Source organism: Acanthopagrus latus, chromosome 2, assembly GCF_904848185.1.
Source record: "Acanthopagrus latus isolate v.2019 chromosome 2, fAcaLat1.1, whole genome shotgun sequence".
Taxonomy (NCBI): Eukaryota; Metazoa; Chordata; class Actinopteri; order Spariformes; family Sparidae; genus Acanthopagrus; species Acanthopagrus latus.
Genome location: NC_051040.1, coordinates 11,150,950 through 11,174,980, shown reverse-complemented (window position 1 = coordinate 11,174,980; position 24,031 = coordinate 11,150,950). Strand labels below are relative to the sequence as shown.

The 24,031-nt window shown below is 40.3% G+C and overlaps 2 protein-coding genes and 1 long non-coding RNA gene across 6 annotated transcripts; 1 reads left to right on the top strand and 2 right to left on the bottom strand.

Moving 5' to 3' along the window:
* Positions 1-188: 188 nt before the first annotated feature.
* Positions 189-13,427, bottom strand: LOC119030030 (extracellular calcium-sensing receptor-like). Of its 4 annotated transcripts, none has more exons than XM_037117359.1 (9): positions 6,545-6,828; positions 5,760-6,054; positions 5,372-5,661; positions 4,778-5,103; positions 3,927-4,132; positions 3,422-3,643; positions 1,222-1,345; positions 1,077-1,146; positions 189-965 (listed from the first exon to the last, which is right to left on the bottom strand). In XM_037117359.1, the coding sequence occupies exons 1-9, from the start codon at positions 6,826-6,828 to the stop codon at positions 248-250; spliced, it is 2,535 nt and encodes an 844-aa protein (XP_036973254.1). In that variant the 3' UTR covers positions 189-247. The 4 variants fall into 4 exon arrangements, with proteins under 4 accessions (XP_036973254.1, XP_036973236.1, XP_036973245.1 ...); XM_037117366.1 differs by lacking the exons at positions 189-965; positions 1,077-1,146; positions 1,222-1,345; ... (3 more) ...; positions 5,372-5,661; positions 6,545-6,828 and adding exons at positions 8,987-9,388; positions 9,481-9,604; positions 10,057-10,278; ... (3 more) ...; positions 12,266-12,560; positions 12,928-13,427 and having other exon boundaries at positions 5,781-6,054; XM_037117341.1 differs by having other exon boundaries at positions 189-1,146.
* Positions 13,428-13,929: 502 nt separating this feature from the next.
* LOC119009816 lies at positions 13,930-15,856 on the top strand. Its single transcript, XR_005071825.1, has 3 exons — positions 13,930-14,265; positions 14,370-14,519; positions 14,652-15,856. It is a non-coding gene; the product is annotated as an uncharacterized LOC119009816 (long non-coding RNA).
* A 670-nt stretch (positions 15,857-16,526) lies between these two features.
* LOC119009526 (extracellular calcium-sensing receptor-like) lies at positions 16,527-23,046 on the bottom strand. The gene is made up of 8 exons (XM_037080876.1): positions 22,940-23,046; positions 22,351-22,645; positions 21,974-22,263; positions 21,226-21,521; positions 19,664-19,863; positions 19,326-19,547; positions 17,520-17,643; positions 16,527-17,431 (listed from the first exon to the last, which is right to left on the bottom strand). Exons 1-8 carry the CDS (start codon positions 23,044-23,046, stop codon positions 16,527-16,529), a joined length of 2,439 nt encoding a protein of 812 aa, XP_036936771.1.
* Positions 23,047-24,031: the final 985 nt, after the last annotated feature.

Below are 24,031 nucleotides of genomic sequence, written 5' to 3'. Positions count from 1 at the left end.
ATGCATCTTGCATATACTGGAAATCATTTCAAAAACTTGACACGGAAATCAGTATCACAGTTTTTATGAATACATATTTTATTTACTGAACAAATAAAATTATTTATTAAAAAATCATAACAAGAAATATTTCACGTAAATACAGATATTTAAATTAACTAAATGAAGGCAGCATTAAATGTACAAAGCTGAAGCTCGATACTCTGTGTTCCACTTAAACAATTTCCAAACCTCAGACGTTTAAGGATTAATTTTTGTTCATTAAATGTTTCTTGGTGTTCTTCTCTGGCTTAAACAATATAATGTAACACTTTGGAGCAAATATACACAGGATCAGTCCAAAACTGGAGGCCAGAATCGCAAATATCTCCACTGCCACAGTAAATTTACCAGGAGAGCTGACATATGCTGGGATAAAGGTGATCCACACTGCACAGAATATCAACATGCTGAAGGTGATCAGCTTGGCTTCATTAAAATTATCAGGTAGTTTCCGAGCTAGGACAGCTAACACAAAGCAAAAGACAGCCAGTAGGCCTATGTACCCAAGCACAACCCAGAACCCAAAAGCTGATCCTAATGCACACTCCAAGATGATTGTCTCCTTATATATACTCATGTTTTTCATTGGAAAAGGGGGACTAAGACCCAACCAAATAGCACATATTAAAAGTTGAATGAATGTGAAAAATACTACAGTCATCCTTTGCTGTAGAGGTCCAAACCATTTCATGACATTACTACCTGGGAGTGTAGCTCTGAAGGCCATTAACACCACTATTGTTTTTCCAAGAACACAGGAGATACAGAGGACGAAGGTGATCCCAAATGCTGTGTGGCGCAGCATGCAGGACCAATCAGAGGGTGCTCCAATGAAAGTCAATGAACATAAGAAACACAGAGTCAGGGAGAAGAGAAGCAGGAAGCTCAGCTCAGAGTTGTTGGCCCTAACAATCGGGGATGTCCTGTAACGAAAGAACACAGCCGCTGTTATGACGGCAAGACAGGCACCACCAACTGAGATCGCAGCCAGGATGATTCCTAGGACCTCATCAAAGGAAAGAAACTCTACAGACTTGAGGAAACAAGTGTCTCTCTCTGCATTAGGCCAGAACTCCTTGGGACAAGGAAAACAATCCAGGGAATCTGAAAAAATAAATCAAAACGGGCATTTAGTAGTAATACAGTTGAAGGTGTAGATATAAATTAGAACAAAAATACCTGTAGTATTGCTAATCTCTCCTTCAGGACATGGAATACAATCGTAACAGCAGATGGGTTTTCCTTTCTGCAGCACTTTACGAGTTCCTGGAGGACAGCTGTCACTGCACACTGACACAGGCACCTGGTACATACAATTTTTGACAAACTTAAAATGTATTTTGGTGTGCTAGGTAGATTTTAAGGCTTAAAGTCTTAAACTATGTGTTTTGAAAGTGTTCTTGGTACCACTGTTCCTCTTGATTATACTTTTACACTCACAGGATAAAACACTTAATTGAATACATTTTAATTTGAAAGGTCAAAGGTCAGTTTCACTGTTAGCAGTCTGCAGTCAAAAGGCGGACACCATTTCAGCCTATAGCTGAATTTATACTTTTTTTGCTGCTAGGTCCGCAGATTTAGACAGAAGGCAGCAAATTGGCGGTCTGTTTTGGTCCACCAATTTGCCACCTCGGAGGGTACTCTTTTTTCCACCTCCATTGTTATGAAAATCTGAGCCGTCGATGTGCCGGCAATTGCATGAGATGGGCAGAGGTGTCATTGACGTGTACTGTTGTGCAATCCACACACAGCTGATCACAGCAGTCAGTCCATCACCTTATCCATGGGCATCAAGATGAGCAACTGGAAAGTCACTGAGATCTGGGAGATGCTAGTGTCTCCTCGGTCACTGTAGCTGTAACAGTCGCTACTTTCAAACTTAACCCCCCCCCGCAAAGAACCCAGTTCTAAACTCCAATGGGGTGGAATGTAAAGCTCTTATTTTGAAGACAATTTCGAACTGCTTCACTTTTCACGCTGAACTTCATGCTTCACATCACATATGCCTACCCCAGTGGTGGCTTTTTGGAAAAGAGGGAATATTACGCCTCCCGTTTAGATAGACAAGGCGGCACATTGCTGCCTTTACCTTACTGCAAATGTGCCGCCTTTTCTATCTAAAAGGGGCTTATGCCACCCCGTGGACTCTCCGCTTCCTGGCTCTCATGGAGACTTGGATCACCCCAGAAAACACTGCCACTCTTGTTGGCCTATAAACTGCCTACTCATTCTCACACTTCCCGAGACAAACGGGTTGAGGAGGAGGAAATGAATTCTTCATCTCACCCACTTTGTCCAACCAGGTCCTTCCCCTGAACCACCTACCCAGATGCATTTGAATGTCACCTTTCCTTTCAAGCTCAACATTGTGGTGATCTATTGCCCTCCCGGTCCTCTCCGTGAATTCTTTGATGAGACGGACACCTTTCTAAGCCTCTTCCTCTGCCGATGGCACACCACTCGTTGTCCTGGGTTACTTCACAATCCACCCAGAGAAGCAGAACTCATCTGAATTAATTGTCTTCTTCTCCACATTTGACCTCACCTCCCCCCTCTCGAGCCACTGGGAATCAACTTGACCTTGTCTTCACATGACTCTGTAGTACCTCTGCACACCCTGTTACCCCTCTCACTGTGTTAGACCATCACGCTGTCTCTCTCTCTCTCTTTCTCTCTCTCTCTCTCTCTTTCTCTCTCTCCCTTTGAAGTCCACCACCACCCTCGCCCACACACCTCACACAGTTACAACCCGCCATAACCTAAAATCCTTCTCTCCCTCCGCTCTTTCCCCAAATGTTCTTTGCACACTGCTATCCACAGATTCCCCTAACTTACTTTACCAAGAAAGAATAGTACATCAGCTCCTCATTTAGTCCTATGCCCACCCAGAAAGTACCTCCCCCAATCCTCATGTCTGATGGCTTTACCTGCTTCAGCCCTCTCTCTCGACTTGTAATGTCAAACCATGCCACCACCTGTTCCTTTGACCCAACTCCCTTTTCTCTTCTCCAAAACATCTCACGTGACATCCTGCCATTCCTCACCACCCCGATCAGCTTCTCCCTCACTTCAGGCCTTATTCTATCTCCTTTGAAGACAGCCACATTAAAGCCACCTCTAAATAAACCCACTCTATACACATCTGACATTGGGAACTGCAGACCTATATCTCTTTCATCCTTCTCTAAAACCGTGGAATTAGCAGTCTACAACCAACTCTCCTCCTATTTTTCACAAAACCATCTCCTTGATCCTATCCTCAAGGCAGCTGAGTCATATGGTGCCGGTCTTCACAGGCAATATGGAAAAGAGTAAAAGGAACAAAAAACACATATCTTTACCGTTTTTTACACCACATTTTAATTGGGCTCCTCACCTGTGTGCTACCCTCCAACCAAGTGAGGTTTCTGTTGATGCGGAACTCCCGACCCTCTGGCAGTGATGCATCATAGTGCCCTACTGTCACCATCTCAATGCTACCACTCTCACTTTTTTGCCAGTTAACCAGCTCATATCTGGCCACAGGATCCCCGTTGGCATCAAAAGACACATCATAACCATTTCTGGAAAAATTCACTTTCTTCAGCTTAGTTAGAACCTGTGAGGATGAAGAACAGAAAAAAAACATCCATCCATCCACACATTGTCTATAACCACTTTATCCCTTTTATGGGGTCGCGGGGGGGGGGGGGGTTGCTGGAGCCAATCCCAGCTGTCTCTGGGTGAGGACAGGGTACACCCTATTCAAGTCGCAAGCTTGTCGCAGGGCGAAGAGAAAAACATGTCAAATCAAATGAGTTATTTGTTTTTTCCTTTCATACGAATACAGTGAAAAGGAATGAAAACGGCATTGGACTGTTCACCTATCAATTTCTACTGACCTGTTTGGACTCTATCCTGGTAAATTTGTCACACTGAGCTGTAGAATTTGTGTCCTGACACACTGCATTATGAATGGCATGTGCTATTGCATATACAGCCTTGTAAACCATGTTAGTAATTCGGAGCTGTGATGTGTCGGTATATGGGTTGTTGAGTGTCTGAATGTCTTCAGTTCCATTACACAGTCTCTCATCGATGACTGCACCTAAAAAGAACAAGGATAGAGGAACTCAATGTTGTTGGCATTCACACTGATATTACATGATAATTCTTTCAATACTATTATTCTTTTTTTTTAATATATTTTTTGTTGTATTTTGATTGAGAAAATGTATTGATACTAAATTATCTTTATTGTTGTCATTCATTATAAACCATGCTTATTTTAAAGGCAGTTGCAAAGAAACACTTACCTATTTCCAGATGATCATACACATTAAAAAAAGACAGAAATGTCCACAACTTTTCCCTCAATTACAATCTGACTTCACCCGTATAGCATGTTTAACATACATACATTTTCTGAAAACACTGTTAGTTTTATTGCCAAATTATATTCAGCTTATATTTAGCAAATATATATTTAGCTTGGTAGACTGAAGACTGTGTGCTTGTGTTCAGGGCTATACTGTTGATATTTTGAAACAACTGAAGCCAAAAGTTGGCCTGAAATGATTAAGTGAAATTAATTACAGGAATACACCTTATGTCCATCTCATGTCTTTGTTCAGTATTAATAGATTTCCTTCTCAGTAGTCTATAATCTGGGATTTGATCTTGACTTTGAGGAAGCTCCACTTGGAATGACAACATGACAACACAACAACAAGGACTCAACTATGAATGTCACCTTGTTTAAAAATCTGATCAACTTTCTCACTTTCTCCCAGCCTGCAGCTGAACGCATCCTCCCAGAACTCAGTAAGCAATGGAGAGGCAGCCACTTTAGAGGGAGAAAGATCCAGCAAGAATTCTCTCAGGCCTGGGATGACAGCTTGCTCAATGCCAAATCCAATGGCTCCCACACAGAAACTGAAGCTCAGCAATTTTGGGTCAGTTACCCAGGACTCACTGCCTATCCACTGGCGACGTGGAAAAGGCTGTAGCGACAGCTCCTCCAGCAGAAGCCTCATTTCTGTTGAGGCTGCAAATGCCACAATAACCACAGCTGTTGACCTGGGGAAACATCATAGTCTATTATGTTTTTTTACCAAGAAAAGTATCAAGATATTTAACACAAAACAACATGAGAGATACAGTAGTTTGTAGTTTGTGGATGTTCAGTACAGGTCTCACAAATTTTGTTTACATGATTATAAATTAAATAGAGAGAAAGACATAAGAGTCATGAAAAAGTATTCCAATTTGCCACTAAATTAATTAAATCAGTAATAATCAGATCAGTGTCAGCACAGGGTACATAAGCAATCACAAATCTAGAAACCTGCGGATAACTTCAGCTACTCTCTGGATCCTGCTACTTGGGTGAGTCCGATGTAAAGATTCAGAGTATTCCACACAGATCCCCTCCTTCTGTGCTGCATCCAGGAACTTGGCCATGCCATTATTGCCATAGTCCGAATCTGACCGGACAGCACCTATCCAAGTCCAGCCAAAATGTTTTATCAGCTTGGCCAGCGCATCAGCCTGGAACTGGTCACTAGGGATTGTTCTGAAGAAACTTGGAAACTGCTGTTTATCAGACAGGCATGCACAAGTGGCAAAGTGACTCACCTAAAGATTACAGCAAATGATTTAATGGAATGTACAAACAAATCAACACTGGCTATTAGTTTATTACACACAGTTTGCCATGAATTAAAAATATTTACTTGAGGAATGTTAAAGGACCCGATGATGCGCGACATACTGATGGATCGGGTGGATGAAGACTCACCAACGATAGCCATCACCTTACGGGAGTGCGAGCAGTTGTCACCAGTGTAAATCACAGGGTCCAGGCTGTTTGAAAGCTGAAATGTCACATGTACCGACAGGGGCACTGATCCACATGAGTCATGAATCTGATAACCGAGTTTGATGCCTGGCAGCAGCTCTGTGCTGTTGTTAATCTCCTCAATGGCAAAGACCATTGCGTGTGAGAAACGCAGTTGACGGGAGTCAATTCTGCACACAGACAAATCATGTCACTTTTAAAATTGATTATTACATGATGAGGACAGACAGTAATGGAGAGCACCATTTCATAGAACTGGAAAAAAGTCAGAGCTGCACTGTGTGTGTGAACCAAATATACACCCAACAGTCACCTCACCTGGAAAATTTAAACACATTTTTTTTTTTTTTTTTTAATTTTGATTGAATAGAAAGTTTCCAGTACTACAGGGGAGCTACATCATACATCATACAAATTATTTTTTGTTATCCTCACGCAGACTAACTTTGCTGTATCCAAAACAAAAGAATACATGTTGGTCCAATATGCACATGTATTTCCATGAGTCATCTTCAGTCTAAACCAGTTTCCGTTTGTTTATGACATAGATATTCTTTAAGTTTTTGACACAAAGGCTTTGCAACATGTTTGTAAATTCACATCATTCACATCAATAATAATGTGCATCATTCTTATATCCACCACAACCTTCTTACTAACCTCCCTGTGCACTTTTGCGGCTCAGGCAATGTGATGTAGTTATGCATCACAGTGTGTTTGTAGGTGTGTATGGAGAAAACACCCCCAATAGTGTAGTCACCATCCATTGAGAATACAGGTAGGCGGGTGGTACCCTGGAGTTTACATTTCATAGATGAGGCCCCAGTGCTGACCCCAGCACCAGTCTTTTCTTCTGTAAGCCCAGCACTTACTTCCAGAGCTGAGTTCAATTCACACAAACTCAGAAACAGAACCAGACCAATAACGATAGCTGAAATCTCCATCCTCAAGTGTCTGTATGAAGGCATACTGCATGTTGGGATTGGTTTATGTAGATATTAAGACAAAAGCTTCCCTCCCTCTATTGCACGTCAGCCAGCTATACATCAGAGAGATGATGTCTTTACACAGTAGTATTTGATGAACTCTTCCAAGTGTATTCTATTTGTTTAATTGCTTCTGCCCCTGTCACTTTTCACCATTTGTAATGTTATTACTGTAAACATCAGCTATCTAATTTCTTCTGACCCTCATACCTTAGACCTAACAAATACACACCTTCAATGGTTTGTTAATGATGTCATTGAATCCCATCTCTTGGGAGTAATTTAGACTGAAGATTCAGAGAAATCACCTTGATTGAATATCTGCTATTGATAACACATTAACCATCAATGGTTTCACAAAAGTACAAAGTAGAAAGTATTATTTTGAAACCCATAGTTCTATGTATAATTCAGCTGTATTTAGTAAAGTAAGTGTACTTGTGCTTGAGTACAGTTTTAGAAGAGGTCATATTATGCTTTGTGGGTTGTTGCCTGCCCCTCTGTTTTGTAGCATTTTTGTGCATGTAAAAGGTAAAAAATCCAGGCAAAAGGCAGTTACTCACTCCCACAGAAAACACTACTGCCTAAGACGCCTGGTTTGGAGTTGAGCCTTTTGTTGTTTAGGTGCTATAAACATACATATTCAAATATAAAACTACTTGCCTCCCAGCACTGAGACTTACAAGCATCGAGAACATTGTTTTTGTACACAGGGTTTGCTAAAAAGAAAGTTTTTCTAAAACCTCACCTTAGCAGTAGCTTGTTCAGCTCCCAGCTGGAACGGCAGCCAAGAAGAATCGATCTCAGAATGCAACGTAAGTTTGAGGAGAGTTAAGGTGGAGTGCTACTGTCTTCCAGCAACAACTATCCATGCAATATCTCATGTAACTTTTCTGGCTTTTGATTGTACTGTTTCTTATATGATGCTCCTTTTTCAACTTCAAGGTCAATATTGTTTTTTCGCTAACAAATTATAAATGCATTTATATGGAACTAAGCTTTAGTAGCGGTCCACCTTAACTCACCTCCATGTTGCACTGCGTTTCGGAGATCGCTTCTCACTGGCACGGCAGCGGCGAGCGGAGGAAACTTCTGCTAATGTGAGTTGTCCAAAAACTCTCTTTTTACTAAACTCTGTGTATACCAACAATATTCTCAATGCTCGTGTTCATGTGTAGAGACCCTGGTGATACTACAAGCAAAGTTACATTTTGTGTCGAGCTTCTTAGTGTTTTAAAAATAGCGATTTTTATGCTATCGCAAAAGTGCCCCTCGCATGGAGAAAATGAGCGTGACCCGAAAATGAAAATGTAGTAAATCTTAAAAGTGCCTCTTTCGTCATAATTATGCTTTTACACAAAGGTTTGACTCATACATATTCACAAAAAAAGCCTATGTAAGCTTTTGACCATGAATGTTTTATATAAATATATAAAATATGATTGCCCTTAAATGATTTACTCACTGAAGAATAAGGGCTTTGTAATAGTTATTTCCTTTTTCTTGTTTGAAATGTCTGGGTTGCTGCTGGTTTTAGAGGCGAAGACTGTCTTGAATGTGCACAGTATAAGCTCTCTACTGTATGTTGAAATTTGTTTCCAAACTTCAAATGTTTAAGATTGATGTTTGTTCATTAAATGTTTCTTGGTGTTCCTCTCTGGCTTAAACAATATGATGTAACACTTTGGAGCAAATAAACAGAGTATTAGTCCAAAACTGGAGGCCAGAATGGCAAATATCTCCACAGCCACAGTAAATTTACCAGGAGAGCTGACATATGCTGGGATAAAGGTGATCCAGACTGCACAGAATATCAGCATGCTGAAAGTGATCAGCTTGGCTTCATTGAAATTATCTGGTAATTTTCGCGCTAGGACAGCTAACACAAAGCAAAAGACAGCCAGAAGGCCTATGTACCCAAGTACAACCCAGAACCCAACAGCTGATCCTAATGCACACTCTAGGATTACTTTGTCTTTAAAAGTTATTAGGTTTTTCATTGGAAAAGGAGGATTAAGACATAACCAAATAGAACATATTAAAACTTGAATAAATGTTAAAGACACTACAGTAATCCGTTGCTGTAGAGGACCAAACCACTTCATGACATTACTACCTGGGAGTGTAGCTTTAAAGGCCATTAACACGACTATTGTTTTTCCAAGAACACACGAGATGCAGAGGACGAAGGTGATCCCAAATGCTGTGTGGCGCAGCCTGCAGGACCAATCAGAGGGTGCTCCAATGAAAGTTAATGAACATAAGAAACACAGAGTCAGGGAGAAGAGCAGCAGGAAGCTCAGCTCAGAGTTGTTGGCCCTAACAATCGGGGATGTCCTGTGACGAAAGAACAGAGCCGCTGTTATAATGGCAAGACAGGCACCACCAACTGAGAAAGCAGCCAGGATGATTCCTAGGACCTCATCAAAGGAAAGAAACTCTACAGGCTTAGGGAAACATGTGTCTCTGTCTTCATTAGGCCAGAACTCCTTAGGGCAAGGGAAACAATCAGGGGAATCTGAAAAATAAATAAATAAATAAATAAATAAAGCACTTTCAGCAGTCATATTTGAATTTGTAGTAGTGCATCACACAGAAAAAAAAAAATACCTGTAGCATTGCTAATCTGATCCTCAGGACATGGTATACAGTCATAACAGCAGATGGGTTTTCCTTTCTGCAGCACTTTACGAGTCCCTGGAGGACAGCTGTCACTGCACACTGACACAGGCACCTGGTACATAGATACAAACACAATCAGGTGTGCTCTGCAGATTTTAGGATTAAAGAATAGGCTTACACTTTCTAAAGTCAGTCTTAAAACAGTATTTGCTAAAATGCGATAGCAAAGCCCCCATACCCAAATGCCACAAAACACCTCCCTATAGGTCTTCCCATCATTCCCAGCATTTAAGTCCACAAATAGCAGCCTCTTGCAGTCCAGCCCTTCTCCAGGACTTATTGCTTATTGCTTATTGGTTATTACTCACACCTTGATTTTTTGAAAAACTACACATTACCTTTATATATATATATATATATATATATATATATATATATATATATATATATATATATATATATATATATATATATATATATATATATATATACACACAGAGTAAAAGGAACCAAAAATACATATCTTTACTGTTTTAAACACCAAATTTTAACTGAGCTCCTCACCTGTGTGCCACCCTCATACCAGGTGAGGTTTCTGTTGATGCTGAACTCCTGACCCTCTGGCAGTGATGCATCATAGTGCCCTACTGTCACCATCTCAATGCTGCCACTCTCACTTTTTTGCCAGTTAACCAGCTCATATCTGGCCACAGGATCCCCGTTGGCATCAAAAGACACATCATAACTGTTTCTAGAAAAATTAACTTCCTTCAGCTGAGTAAGAACCTGTGAGTATAAAGAAGAGAAATACCTGTCAAATCAAATTAGTATCTTATTTATTTATTTATTTATTTGTATAGTAACATTATAGTGAATAGTGTTGTGTTGTCTTATTAATTCATACTGACCTGTTTGGACTCTATCCTGGTGAATTTGTCACACTGAGTTGTAGAATTTGTGTCGTGACACACTTCATTATGAATGGCGTGTGCTATTGCATAAACAGCCTTGTAAACCATGTTAGTGATTCGGAGCTGAGATGTGTCGGTGTACGGGCTCTGTAGCATCTGTATGTCTTCAGTTCCATCATACACACTCCCATCTATGGCTACATCTAAAGAAAGCACAGCGACAGTGAAAGGTGTTATGTGCAACTAGGAATGTTTGATACATTCAGTAAAAGGATTATATATTTATATATATCCTTTTACTGAATGTATAAAACGTTCCTAGTTGCATAGTCTGTGTCAGGCCCTTTTTTATTTTCATCTTTATGTATAGCAACTACAGTAACACAAACTATTCCTCATATAATTAGTCACATTCATGAAACATGATTATCGGTTAATTACACAGTTCATCTTTGACAGCATAATTAAATTAAAAAATTATCTGAAAAAACGGTCATTATGATTTTTAAATTAGACTTTAATAAATCAACTCGGTAACCTGGAGACTTTTTTTTTCTACTGTGTGCTTGTATTTAGCACTTGAATTTTGATTTATAGTGTTGGTAGTTTGAAACCACTGAAGACAAGTTGATAAAAATAATCTTCTACGAGACAGGAGAGGGCCATAACTTGACCTGAAAGCACTGAGTCAGATTACTTTGAGAAATGTGTCTTATGTGCACCTCCTGCTTCAATATCAATAGAATAGGGCTGTGTTCAATGCACTCAAATTAGACAGTCTGGGGTCTGATCAAATCAGTGGCTGACTTTTCCTCAGAGGAAGTTCAAATCAGACAATCAACATAACAACACAACCAAAAGGACCCAACTATGAATGTCATCTTTGTTTAAAAATCTAAATAAATGTCTTACTTTTTCCCAGCCTGCAGCTGAACGCATCCTCCCAGAACTCAGTAAGCAATGGAGAGGCAGCCACTTTAGCGGGAGAGAGATCCAGCAAGAATTCTCTCAGACCTGGGATGACAGATTTCTCAGTGCCAAATCCAATGGCTCCAGCACAGAAGCTGTACTTCAGCATTTGTTGGTTAGTTACCCAGGACTCACTGCCTATCCACTGGCGAGGTGGAGAAGGTTTAAGTGACAGCTCCTCAAACAGGATCCTCATCTCTGTTGAGGTTGCAAATGCTACAATAACCACAGCTGTCGACCTGGGGAGACATTATAGTGATTCAATTTGACTGAATAAGGTATCAAGATAATTAACACAAATGTGAGAAATACTGTAGTTTTATGTGTTTTGAATGTACAGTATAGGTTGCACTTATTCCATTTTATAACAGTGTTAGTAATAAATACAGAACTATACAAATTTGCCACTGAACTAATCAAACAATCCTACATACAATATTATGTGTGTGCAGATGGTGAATATAAACAAATGGAACAAAAGTACAATCAGTGATTAAGAAACCTGCGGATAACGTCAGCTACTCTCTGGATCCTGCTACGTGGGTGGGTTCGATAGAAAGATTCAGAGTATTCCACACAGATCCCCTCCTTGTGTGCCGCGTCCAGGAAATATGCCATGCCATTATTGCCATAGTCTGAATATGAGCGGACAGCACCTATCCAAGTCCAGCCAAAGTGTTTCACCAGCTTGGCCAGTGCTTCTGCCTGAAATTGGTCACTAGGGATCGTTCTGAAGAAACTTGGGTACCGCTGCTTATCAGACAGGCATGCACAAGTGGCAAAGTGGCTCACCTAAATAAAAACAAGTGTAACTCTTTAACAGGAAAAACAAATGTCAGCACTGGCTTATATCCTATCGAAACCACAGTTTTAAAGAAATTAAAAATATTTACTTGAGGAATTTTAAATGGCCCGATGACGTGCGACATACTGATGGATCGGGTGGATGAGGACTCACCAACAATAGCCATCACCATACCAGAATGCGAGCAATTGCTGCTTGTGTAAATCACCCGGTCAAGGCCATTTGAAAGCTGGAATGTCACTTGCATCGACAGGGGCACTGATCCACATGAATCATGGATCTGATAACCGAGTTTGATGCCTGGCAGCAGCTCTTTGCTGTTGTTAATTTCCTCGATGGTGAAGACCATTGTGCGTGAGAAGCGCAGTTTACGGGAGTCAATTCTGCACACAGACAATCATGTCACAGGTCAAGTTGAAATGTTAAGGACAATTCATTATATTAACAGATAACACACATCCAAGGAGGGCAGCAGTTCGCAGTAAGATATAATTAATGAAATCTCAACAGCACGTATGAACAAAATGTGGATGTAAATTGACCAGCAAATTTCAAAACAAAGGAATGGATTTTGGTCCAGTATTAACAGGTAATTTCATGAGTTGTCTTAAAACCAGTTTCCCCTTAGTCTATGACACAGATTTTGCGTGAGCTTTCAACAGAAACACTTTGCAAAATGTCTGCGAACACATCATACACATCAATCATTCTGTGTAGCATAATCATATCCACCACAACCCTCTTACTAACCTCCCTGTGCACCTTTGTGGCTCAGGAATGGTTGTGTAGTTATGCATCACTGTGTGTTTGTAGGTGTGTATGGAGAAAACACCCCCAATAACGTAGTCACCATCCATTGAGAATACAGGTAGACGAGTGGTACCCTGGAGTTTACATTTCACAGATGGGGCCTCACTGCTGACCCCAGCACCAGTCTTTTCCTCTGTAAACCCAGCGCTTTGTTTCAGATCTTTTTCTATGTTATTCAAAGCAAGGGCTGTGTTCAATGCACACAAATGCAGAGACAGGATCAGGCTAATTAAGAGAACTGAGATGTCCATCCCTCAAGTGTCTGCATATGGGCATACTGTATGTTTGGTCTGGTTTATAAGGATTTTCATGCCAAATCTGCCCTCCTTCTACTGTACGTCAGAATATTATACATCAGAGAGATGACACCCTTCGCTAGTTGTCGTTGATTAAATCACGTCGTAGATTTTCCTATGGGCTGCATGCACAGTGTAATCTCAGTAAATTACAGTAAATCCCCCACCTCTCATTGAATGAAATGACATGATGACCAACAACTCTGAAATACCAACACCAGAGGTCATTCTTGCACATGCTCACTTAAAACACCTTGCCCATACATTCTCAAGCTGGACCCCAATGGTCAGATGATGATCTTACTAGGAACTGACATGATATGGGTGCACAAGGTGAGACAGCAAGTGAATGGGCCCCACGATGCACCCTTTGCTCAGCGCCTCGACTTAGAGTGAGTAATTGTGGATGAAGTTTGCATCGACAACACTCACAAGTCAAGTGTCAGTGTCTTCAAGACCCACACTCTTCAGAATGGTCAACCATCCCTCTTCACTCCTTGTCATAACAGCATTGATGTAAAGGAGAAACCAAGCTACAGCGAGGAGTGCAGAAATGGCCTCTCTACACATACATCAAAGCATCAAAGCTGAATACCAGCTCGGGCTGAAGGTGTTTGAACATACAGAGAACCACAACAAGCGTGCTATGTCCTTTGAGAATGAAACCTTTCTGACACTCATGGAGGCAGAAGTCCATCAGGATGAAATGAACAATTGGGTTGCCCCCTTGCCATTTCAATCCCCCTGTCTCCCACTCCCAAACAACAGGGAGTGAGCATTGTCTGAGTTCTTGAACCTAGAACCTGGAGATGCAGCAGAAGTTCACCTCCTTCATGGAAAAGCTGTTCGAGAATAAGCGTGCAGAGAGTGCAGTGAATGCTGGTATCTGCCCATCACCCCCAGAAGCCAGGACAAATACGAGTTGTATTCGACTCAAACGCCCAGCAACACGGCGTATCACTTAACCCAGTCTTGCTGACAGGTCCCGAGCTAAATAATACTCTCCTGGGTGTATTGCTATGGTTCAGGAAGGAACTTGTAGCAGTCAGTGCTGATATCCAGCAAATGTTTTTTATGGATTCCTAGTGAGACCTGACCACAGAGACTATCTGAGATTCCTATGGCATATAGATAATGACCTGTCCAAGGAAGTACAAGAGGATTGTATGCACGTCTTTGGCAATAGTCCATCCCCAGCGGTCATGATCTATTGCCTCTGAAGAACAGCTCAAGAAGGTGAGCCAAAGTTTGGAGCAAACACAAGACGGTTTGTTGAAAGACACTTTTGTGTGGATGATGGACTGATATCCCTTCTCACAGAGCCCACAGTCATAGATCTGCTGAAATGTACTTGTGCATCACTTGCAGGGTCAAACCTGAACCTTCACAAAATTGCATCGAACAGTGTCGCTGTGATGCAGTCCTTCAAACCTGAGAAACTGACTACAGGCATCAGGGACTGAGGTCTTGACAATGAGATTCTGCCAACCCAGAGGAGCCTGGAATTATGCTGGGACATAAAAACAGACACCTTTACTTCCAAAGTAGCTGTTGCCAACAAGCCATGCACCCGTCAAGGGGTGCTTTCTATCATTAACAGCATCTTTGATTCATTGGGTCTAGCAGCACCAGTGATAGTTAGAGGTAGATTATTGTTGTGGGAGCTCTACATTGGAGTTCAAGACTGGGATGCTCCTCTTTCTGATGAGAGAATGAGCCAGTGAGAGGCTTGGAAAGCAACACTCCAGGAGTTAAGCTGTCTTCAGGTACCTTGCTGCTACGTACCAACATGACTCTGAGCTATGTGTCTTCTCTGATGCCTCAAATTGGGCCATAGGCGAAGTAGCGTACATACGAGCTGCCACTGAAGAAGGTCACTGTTGGATTTGTGCTTTGGAAAGCAAAACTGGCACCACAGCCAGATCTTCACAGCCACAGCCTCTTTAATTTAATATAATAAAAAAGGGAGTCCATAATTCATGTAATGTTAAAAAATGCTATCTACATCTAAAAAAGTGATAATATTACATTGCTTTGCATTAATCCATGATGTACTCTTATGTTGAAGGCTAAGGTAAGAGATATGTTATGCATTATGGGATAGAGACGAGTTGTTGTAAACAAGTAAAGCTCTGATTAATATGATGGAGGTTTTCCTTGTGTCTTAACCTTTGTCTAGACACTTTCAAAAGCAATGGCTGTAAGTTATAGTTATAGTTATAGTTTAAGTTATAGTTTTTTAGCATCTCAAATTTAAGTGTCTTTTCTGTACAGAGGAAAAGTTCATTTTTTTTGTGTACCTGTTTTGATAGTAGCTAACTGACGTTAGCATTAATGCTAATCTAGAAGTGTTTTAGCCTAATGTTTGACTGTTAGCATGCTAAATAGGGTGTCAAGCCTTTTGTTACCACATTAGCATCAATGACGTTCCTTTCATTTTTGTATATGACATTGGTGCCATGTTGTAATCTTAATGGATAACATTACCACTTATTGCTACCTGTGTTTGAGTCACTTATTAACAGTTTTTATGCTAATGAGAGATATTTTCTCTCTCTTTTGTTTCTATAACAGTTCTACTCAAAGTCTTTCACCTATCATACATGGAAACTGTAAATAAAGGACCTGACTTGTGAAAACCGAGTTTGGCAGGCTGTTTATCTACATCAACAAACTGGACATATATAACACGTAGTGGGAAAAGTACATTGTTTGTATTCTAATCATCTAGCTGAAGACTGTTTTGTGCACAGCCTAAACTCTATGCCAGGCTTGTTCACCTACTTTTTCCAAAGGTCCAGATTGGAAATGAAATGCTAAGTGGCCAGGCTTTTACAATCTTTATGTCTGACCATAAAGCTCAGAATTTATATGTAAAAGCAATAGTTTTTTTTCTCTGTTTATTAAATAATCATCACAATTTAACGTTATTCACAGTATACAGTGTACAAATGTTGATGGGAAATAGGAAAAAAACAATGCACCTTTTAAGAAATAAAACTGGGTTGCGGGTTCAATTCTCATATGTTAAAACTAAAATGTTAATGAAATGCAAGCATTGTTGTGCTTAACAACAGACATAACTAATGGCCTGCTCTACACTATGATGCACTATATGAATATGTGATGCCCAATAAGGTGGAAATTTCAATATCTAAAATAACTGTGAAGTGAAGACATGAATGTGCACAGCATAAGATCTATATGTTATTTTATAGGTTAATTGTTTCCAAGTCAGAGGTCTTAGGATTCATTTTTGTTCATTAAGTGTTTCTTGGTGTTCTTTTCTGGCTTGAACAATATGATGTAACACTTTGGAGCAAATATACACAGTATCAGTCCAAAACTGGAAGCCAGAATCGCAAATATCTCCACAGCCACAGTAAATTTACCAGGAGAGCTGACATACGCTGGGATAAAGGTGATCCAGACTGCACAGAATATAAGCATGCTGAAGGTGATCAGCTTGGCTTCGTTAAAATTATCAGGTAGTTTACGAGCTAGTACAGCTAACACTAAACAAAAGACTGCCAGTAGACCTATGTAACTGAGAACAGCCCAGAACCCAACAGCTGAACCTAATGCACACTCCAAGATGATTCTTTCCTTATATGTAGTTAGGTTTTTCATTGGAAAAGGGGGACTAAGACACAACCAAATAATACATATTAAAACTTGAATAAATGTTAAAGTCACTACAGTCATCCTTTGCTGTAGAGGGCCAAACCATTTCATGACATTACTACCTGGCAGTGTAGCTTTGAAAGCCATTAACACAACTATTGTTTTTCCGAGAACACAAGAGATACAGAGGACAAAGGTGATCCCAAAAGCTGTGTGGCGCAGCCTGCAGGACCAATGAGATGGTGCTCCAATGAAAGTCAGCGAACATAAGAAACATAGAGTCAGGGAGAAGAGCAGCAGGAAGCTCAGCTCAGAGTTGTTTGCCCTGACAATTGGGGATGTCCTGTGACAAAAGAACACAGCCGCTATGGTAATGGCAAGACAGGCACCACCAACTGAAAATGCAGCCAGGATGATTCCTAGAACCTCATCAAAGGAAAGAAACTCCACAGGCTTAGGGAAACAAATGTATCTCTCTTCATTTGGCCAGAATTCCTTGGGGCAAGGGAAACAATCAGGGGAATCTGAAAGAATAAGTGGAAAAGGGCTTTTAGACATATTATAGTTGATACTGTAGACATGCATTGGGAAAGAAAAGAAAAAAAAACATACCTGTAATATTGCTTATCTCCCCCTCAGGACATGGTATACAATCATAACAGCAGATGGGCTTTCCTTTCTGCAGCACTTTACGAGTTCCTGGAGGACAGCTGTCACTGCACACTGACACAGGAACCTGGCACGTAGACAAAACAAACAAACTCACACCTTGTCATGTCTTCTAACTCCCTGTGAAGCGTTGTTTCATGCATTCATGGAGAACCAGAATGTGTACTGTGCATTCTCTCAAGTAGTAAGCAGATTTACGTTCACCATCTCAAACCTGTTCCACAAGAGCCAACAAACGTCTTGCAGGTTTTAGCCCAAATTAACTACATGGAGCTGCCCCCCTGAGGAGGAGCCACCTGCAGGGGAGAGAAATGGGGTCTGGTGCAGTGTGTCAGTTGAGGCGAGAGACATTGGTGTCCTCACCACTGGGTGTTTAAGACTGGCTCTCGGTACGAGGACTGTCAACTCTCTGGTGGAAAATGGAGCTGGTGCTAGTGGTGGTGCTGGTGCGTAAGGTAGAGAGGTACCAAGTAGATATAGTGGGGTTGGACTCTGTACTTTATCGGAGTTGTCCAGGGTGAGAGGTGCCAGGCAGTTGTGGTGGTGGTGGGGGGGGGGGGGGGGGGGGGGTTACTCAAAAAACATCTTTGAGTGACCTGGGGCCTTGGAGTCCTTGGGTGGTGACCATCTGAGCATAGTTATTCTGAAGGTGAAACCTGGAGGGGACTAATTGGGAGGAACAGCCTGCCTGATCTAACATTTGTGGTGCTATTGGACATCTAAGCTAGTTACGTATTTGCCATAACAATACCATGTTCAAGCAGCAAGCAATTCCAAAAGTGTACTTGGCACCAGGCCACCATATGCCAAAGGTCAATGATTGATTTTGGGGCTGGATCATCAGATCAGCGGCCTTATGTTTTGGAATCTCAGATGTATACATCCACAGATGGTGGGAGAGGCTGCCAGACAGACCCAAATAAACCCAAATAAATTATGACGGTGAAGAAATTATCGTGCATCTGGGGAGGATGTGGAATCCGAGTAGACCATGTTCCATGTCTCCAATGTCGTGGTGGCTGCTAGGAGCTATGGCCCAAAGATCAATGGTGCCTGTCGTGGAGGCAACTTAAAAACTCACTCGCGGCCAGTTGTGGAAGGAGGAAGGAGGCCTTTTAGGCTTGGTTGACCCAGGGTTCTTCTGAAGCGGCAGACAGTTTCTGGGAAGCCAGAAGGGCTGGCCTGGAGAAAAAGCACTTTCAGGAGCTCCTGAACCTGGCTATGAAGTCCACTGTAGAGGAAGCAGGGGGAAGACCATCTGATGTATGCCTGCTGTTGAGGTCCTGTTCTAGAATGGCTCAAAATATACAACAGAAATGAAATGAAATTATCTTGTTCTCTGGAGGGATGCCACTGTGGTCAGCTTAGCTTTGTTCACTGCCTCCCTCCAGAGCACCATGAAGGCATCCACTCACCGCTGCAGGTCCTTTGGGGACACATGCGGCCTCTTAATGTAACCCTAGCCCAGCATGCCCGGTACAGAGACAAGCCTGGAACATCTGACAGCAGGATGAGGCAGGTTTGAAAATCAAATCAAATGTTGCACCCTTTTGGATGATCAAATTTGAATTATCTATTTTTAAATGTTTAGTGACTCCACGATGTGTATCCATATGGTTTGTATCAAATTATAAAACAGATTTAGGTTATAATACATTTAAACTTTGGATCAACTGTTTTGCAGACATGCTTTTATCTATTTTATTTTATTTTATTTTTTTGATAGATTATTGTCATTGGGCTCCTTACATGTGTGCCACCATCTACCCAGGTGAAGTTCCTGTTGATGATGAACTCTTGGCCCTTCGGCAGTGATGCATCATAAAGCCCTACTGTCACCATCTCAATGCTGCCACTCTCACTTTTTTGCCAGTTAACCAACTCATATGTAGCCACAGGATCCCCGTTGACATCAAATGACACATCATAGCCATTTTTGGAAAAATTCACTTTTTTCAGCTGAGCAAGAACCTGATGAGTAAAGTCAAATAATGAGGTAAAGAAGGGAATACTGTAACCTTCATTTCATAAGTAACATTGCAGTGGTAAAATAGCATTGGGTTGTTATCTTAATCACTTTGACTGACCTGTTTGAATTCAGTCCTGGTGTTTTTGTCACAGTGAGTACCAGAATTTGTGTCCTTACACACTGCATTATGAATGGCATGTGCTATTGCATAAATAGCCTTGTACACCATGTTAGTGACTCGGAGCTGAGATGTGTCAGTGTACTGGTTCTTTAGCGTGTGTAGGTCTTCAGTTCCATCACACACAGTTTCATCTGTACCTGAAAGCACACAGACATAGTGAAACATGCTTTTAGCTTTGACCAAAATATCACATTATTATTATTTCTGAAATTATTTTTTTTTATGATTTTTATTTATTATTCAAACTGCCACATATGCCTTTAAAGTCATGTATCTATAGTGTTACTATAGTTTTTCATTTCTGAACTGCCGAGCGGGTGCCAGGAGATGCCACGGACTGCCACTGCAGTGCAACTACCTGCCAATGCCACTGGGATCTTGCTGTCTCTCAATAATATGGACATATTTTTGTAATTTCTTTTCCCTTTTCTTATTCATGTATTTCAATCACAAAACATGCCTTACAGAAACCCATACATTACTACTCCAATTTAGGAATCATCTGCCCCAACAGTTTGATTCGGTATAGTCAGGTAGATGGGAGGACTGCACAAAAGTTAATTGTGCACACTGACATTTATTTTATTGATCAAATCTGTATGTGATGTTGACAAATCAAAGTTTTAACAGAAAAGACACAATTAAACAGAACTCATGGGAATTGTAAGTGATAGCTGCAGTGCTTCTGTGAACCAAATCTACATCACAGTGACCACATGAATTCAAAACACAGGATAAGGAGTTTTTGTCCTGTTGTAAAACATGTAAAACGTTGATTTCTATTTAATTTTAAGTTTTAAAGGATGGATGGTATTTCAGCTTTTTAGTTTTTAGAAAATAATTGTATCCTTCACAAAAACAGAACATGGATTAAAAGGGCAGAAAGGTAGAAAGATATCTCTGAGCAACAGTTAAATAAGAAAATTCAAGTCATTAGTTAAACACTGGAAATGTTGTATTGGTTGATCCAAATAAGTTCCTGTTTCAGTGTAAAGTGCACAATGATGCCTGTGACTTGGAATTAACAAGTGTGCTGCTTTAGCAATATTTTAACAGAGATAGAAGAAGAGTGCTGTTATCTGAACAGACAGCAGACCCCCCTCCCCAAAAGATAAGATAAAATACAACTGATATAAAGGACCATTGTAGTTTAGTGATTATCTATTTTTAAACAAAATAGTGGTGGTGTTTCCACAAAGTATATCCATATTGTTTGTATCAATTTATAAAACAGACTTATGTTACATAACATTTCAATATGGGACCAACTGTTTTACAGACATGCTTTTATCTGTTTACTTTAATATAAGCTTCTTTTTCAGTTTTTCCTTTTTTATTACTAGCAATAGATTTTCCTTTGATCTGAAATCTTGGGTTTGATCTTAAAGCAACTGCTGACATTTAAAACACAGCAGGCCCCGCTCAAACAGAAAAGACAACACATGAAACACAACCATAAGGATCAGACTTCGAATGCCAACTTTGCACAAATATCTCACTTTTTTCCAGCCTACAGCTGAACGCATCCTCCCAGAACTCAGTGAGCTCTGGAGAGACAGCCACTCCAGTGGGAGACATATCCAGCAAGAATTCTCTCAGACCTGGGATGACAGATTTCTGAATGCCAAATCCGATGGCTCCAGCACAGATGCTGAACTTCAGCATGTCTCGGTTAGTTATCCAGGACTCACTGCCTATCCACTGGCGAGGTGGAGAAGGCTTGAGTGACAGCTCTTCTAGCAGGAGCTTTAATTCTGCAGAAGCAGTAAAAGCCACAATAACCACAGCAGTCGACCTGCAGGGACATTATAGTAAAAATTATGAATAGTATATATATATATATATATATATATATATATATATATATATATATATATATATATATATATATATATATATATATATATATATATATATATATATATATATATAAGCATTATCAATATTCTTATCATAAAGACAAAAACAGAGATAGGCTACTTGGTTATTTGGTGTATTGAAAGTACAGTCTCATTCATTGTACTCATAAAAATATCAGACATAAATATGAGAGGATAAAATGTGTTATTTGTGTAATTTGTAATTTGTAATTTGTGTGTGTGTGTTAAAAAAATACAATTTCATGGATTCTCTGTTAATTAAGTATCTGTCTCTCTTGATTAAGGTAATTAAATAGTCTCAAGGCTTCTGTTTAAACATAACATATTTTTTGTGGTTTTGTGTGCAAATGTGTGACAGCACAAAAACCTGCGGATAACGTCTGCTACTCTCTGGATCCTGCTTTGTGGGTGGGTCCGATGTAAAGATTCAGAGTATTCCACACAGATCCCCTCCCTCTGTGCTGCGTCCAGGAAAGAAGCCATGCCCTTATTGCCATAGTCTGAATCTGAACGGACAGCACCTATCCATGTCCAGCCAAAGTGTTTCATCAGCTTGGCCAGTGCGTCAGTCTGGAACTGGTCACTGGGGATTGTTCTGAAGAAACTTGGAAACTGTTGCTTATCAGACAGGCATGCACAAGTAGCAAAGTAGCTCACCTAAAGGTAAACAACAGTGTAATTATTTAACAGGACAAAATATATCTGCACTAAATAAATACTTTGCAACAAACTAATAATATTTACTTGAGGGATATTAAACGGCCCAAGGACACGTGACATGATAATTGATGCCGTGGACTCAGCCTCACCGACGATAGCCATCACCATACCAGATTGCGAGCACTTGTCAGTGGTGTTAAACACCGGGTCCAGCCCATTTGATAACTGGAATGCCACTTGCATCGTCACAGACACTGTGGTGCATGAGTCGAGGATCTGATAACCAAGTTTGATGCCTGGCAGCAGCTCTGTGCTGTTGTTAATTTCCTCAATGGCAAAGGCCATTGCGAGCGCGAAGCGCAATACACGGAAGTTAATTCTGCACACAGACAGTCATCACATTGTTAAAATCTTCATGTGATGATGACAAATCTAAGTTTCACCAAAAAACACACAATTAAGCACAGCTGCAGTTCATGGGAATTTGTAAACCTTATTCAGATCAGACTGACCAGCAAAATTCTAAATACAGGATTAGATGTTTCTGTCCTGCCAAGAAAACTACTAAATAGTAAATGCCACACTAAACCTTTTAAACATCATACAAATCAAATCATTTATGTGTCCACATACTGTAAGATTCTCTCATCCACCACTTCTTCCACTTACTTACCTCCCTGTGCACTTTAGTGGCTCAGGCATGGTGGTGTAGTTATGCACAGGTGTGTGCGTGTAGTAGCGGATGCCAAAAACACCCCCAATAGTGTAGTCACCATCCATTGAGAATACAGGTCGATGAGTAGTACCCTGGAGTTTACATTTCAGAAATGAGGCCTCAGTGCTGACCCCAGCACTAGCCCTTTCATCTGTAAGGCCAGCACTTTGTTTCAGAGCTGAGCTCAGCTCACACAAACTAAGAGACAAAACCAGATCAATAAACAGAGCTGAGATCTCCATCACTCAAGTGTCTGTATATTTGCATACTGTGTTTTTGTTTGCACAAGTTTATATAGGTTTTCAGAGAAAAGCTTCCCTCCTACTGTGCGTCAGCCAGCTGCACACCAGAGAGCAGATTTCCCTTGGTCTTTGATGAGCTGAAGTTTGTTTTCAATGGGTGACATGTAGAATTTCCTCCGTTAAGAGTCACTGTCTCTTTTCTACTCTTGTCAAGTTACCACTATAAACACCAGATACATCTTAATTTTGTCAGAATTTTAAACTTTTTTTTTATTTTGTGAACTCATTACATTTGTTTTTAAATACAGTTTAATAAATTCACATCTTTAGCACGTTATTTAAACACATTTTGGAAAACTCACCAGAAGTTTTGTTCCACTACGATTCATTTGAACAAAAAAAAAAAATTAAATGTTGATACGGAACTCATTACCACACACTTTTGTACAAATTAATTAAGCTTTAATTTAGCACTTGACATTTGATGTGTACACTGAGCACTAAAATTTCACCCACAAAAAACCCTACAACTGTAGATATTTTAATATTTTAACTGGAGACTGTGGTAAGCATTCAACTACTTTCTTTTATAAGGAACAGATTTGAAAAAAAAGTGTCAGCTTTCTTAATTCATTTTCTTAACTGGAATATACATTATATAAACAAAAGTTGAGGAGGAAAACAATGCAACTTTTAACCTTAGAACTAGTTTCATCAGTTTTGTAAAATCTCTCTGTTTTGCACTTGGCAAAATAAATAAACAATGAATTTGGGTAAATAGCAAACTCAAACTGGAACAAAGGGCTGG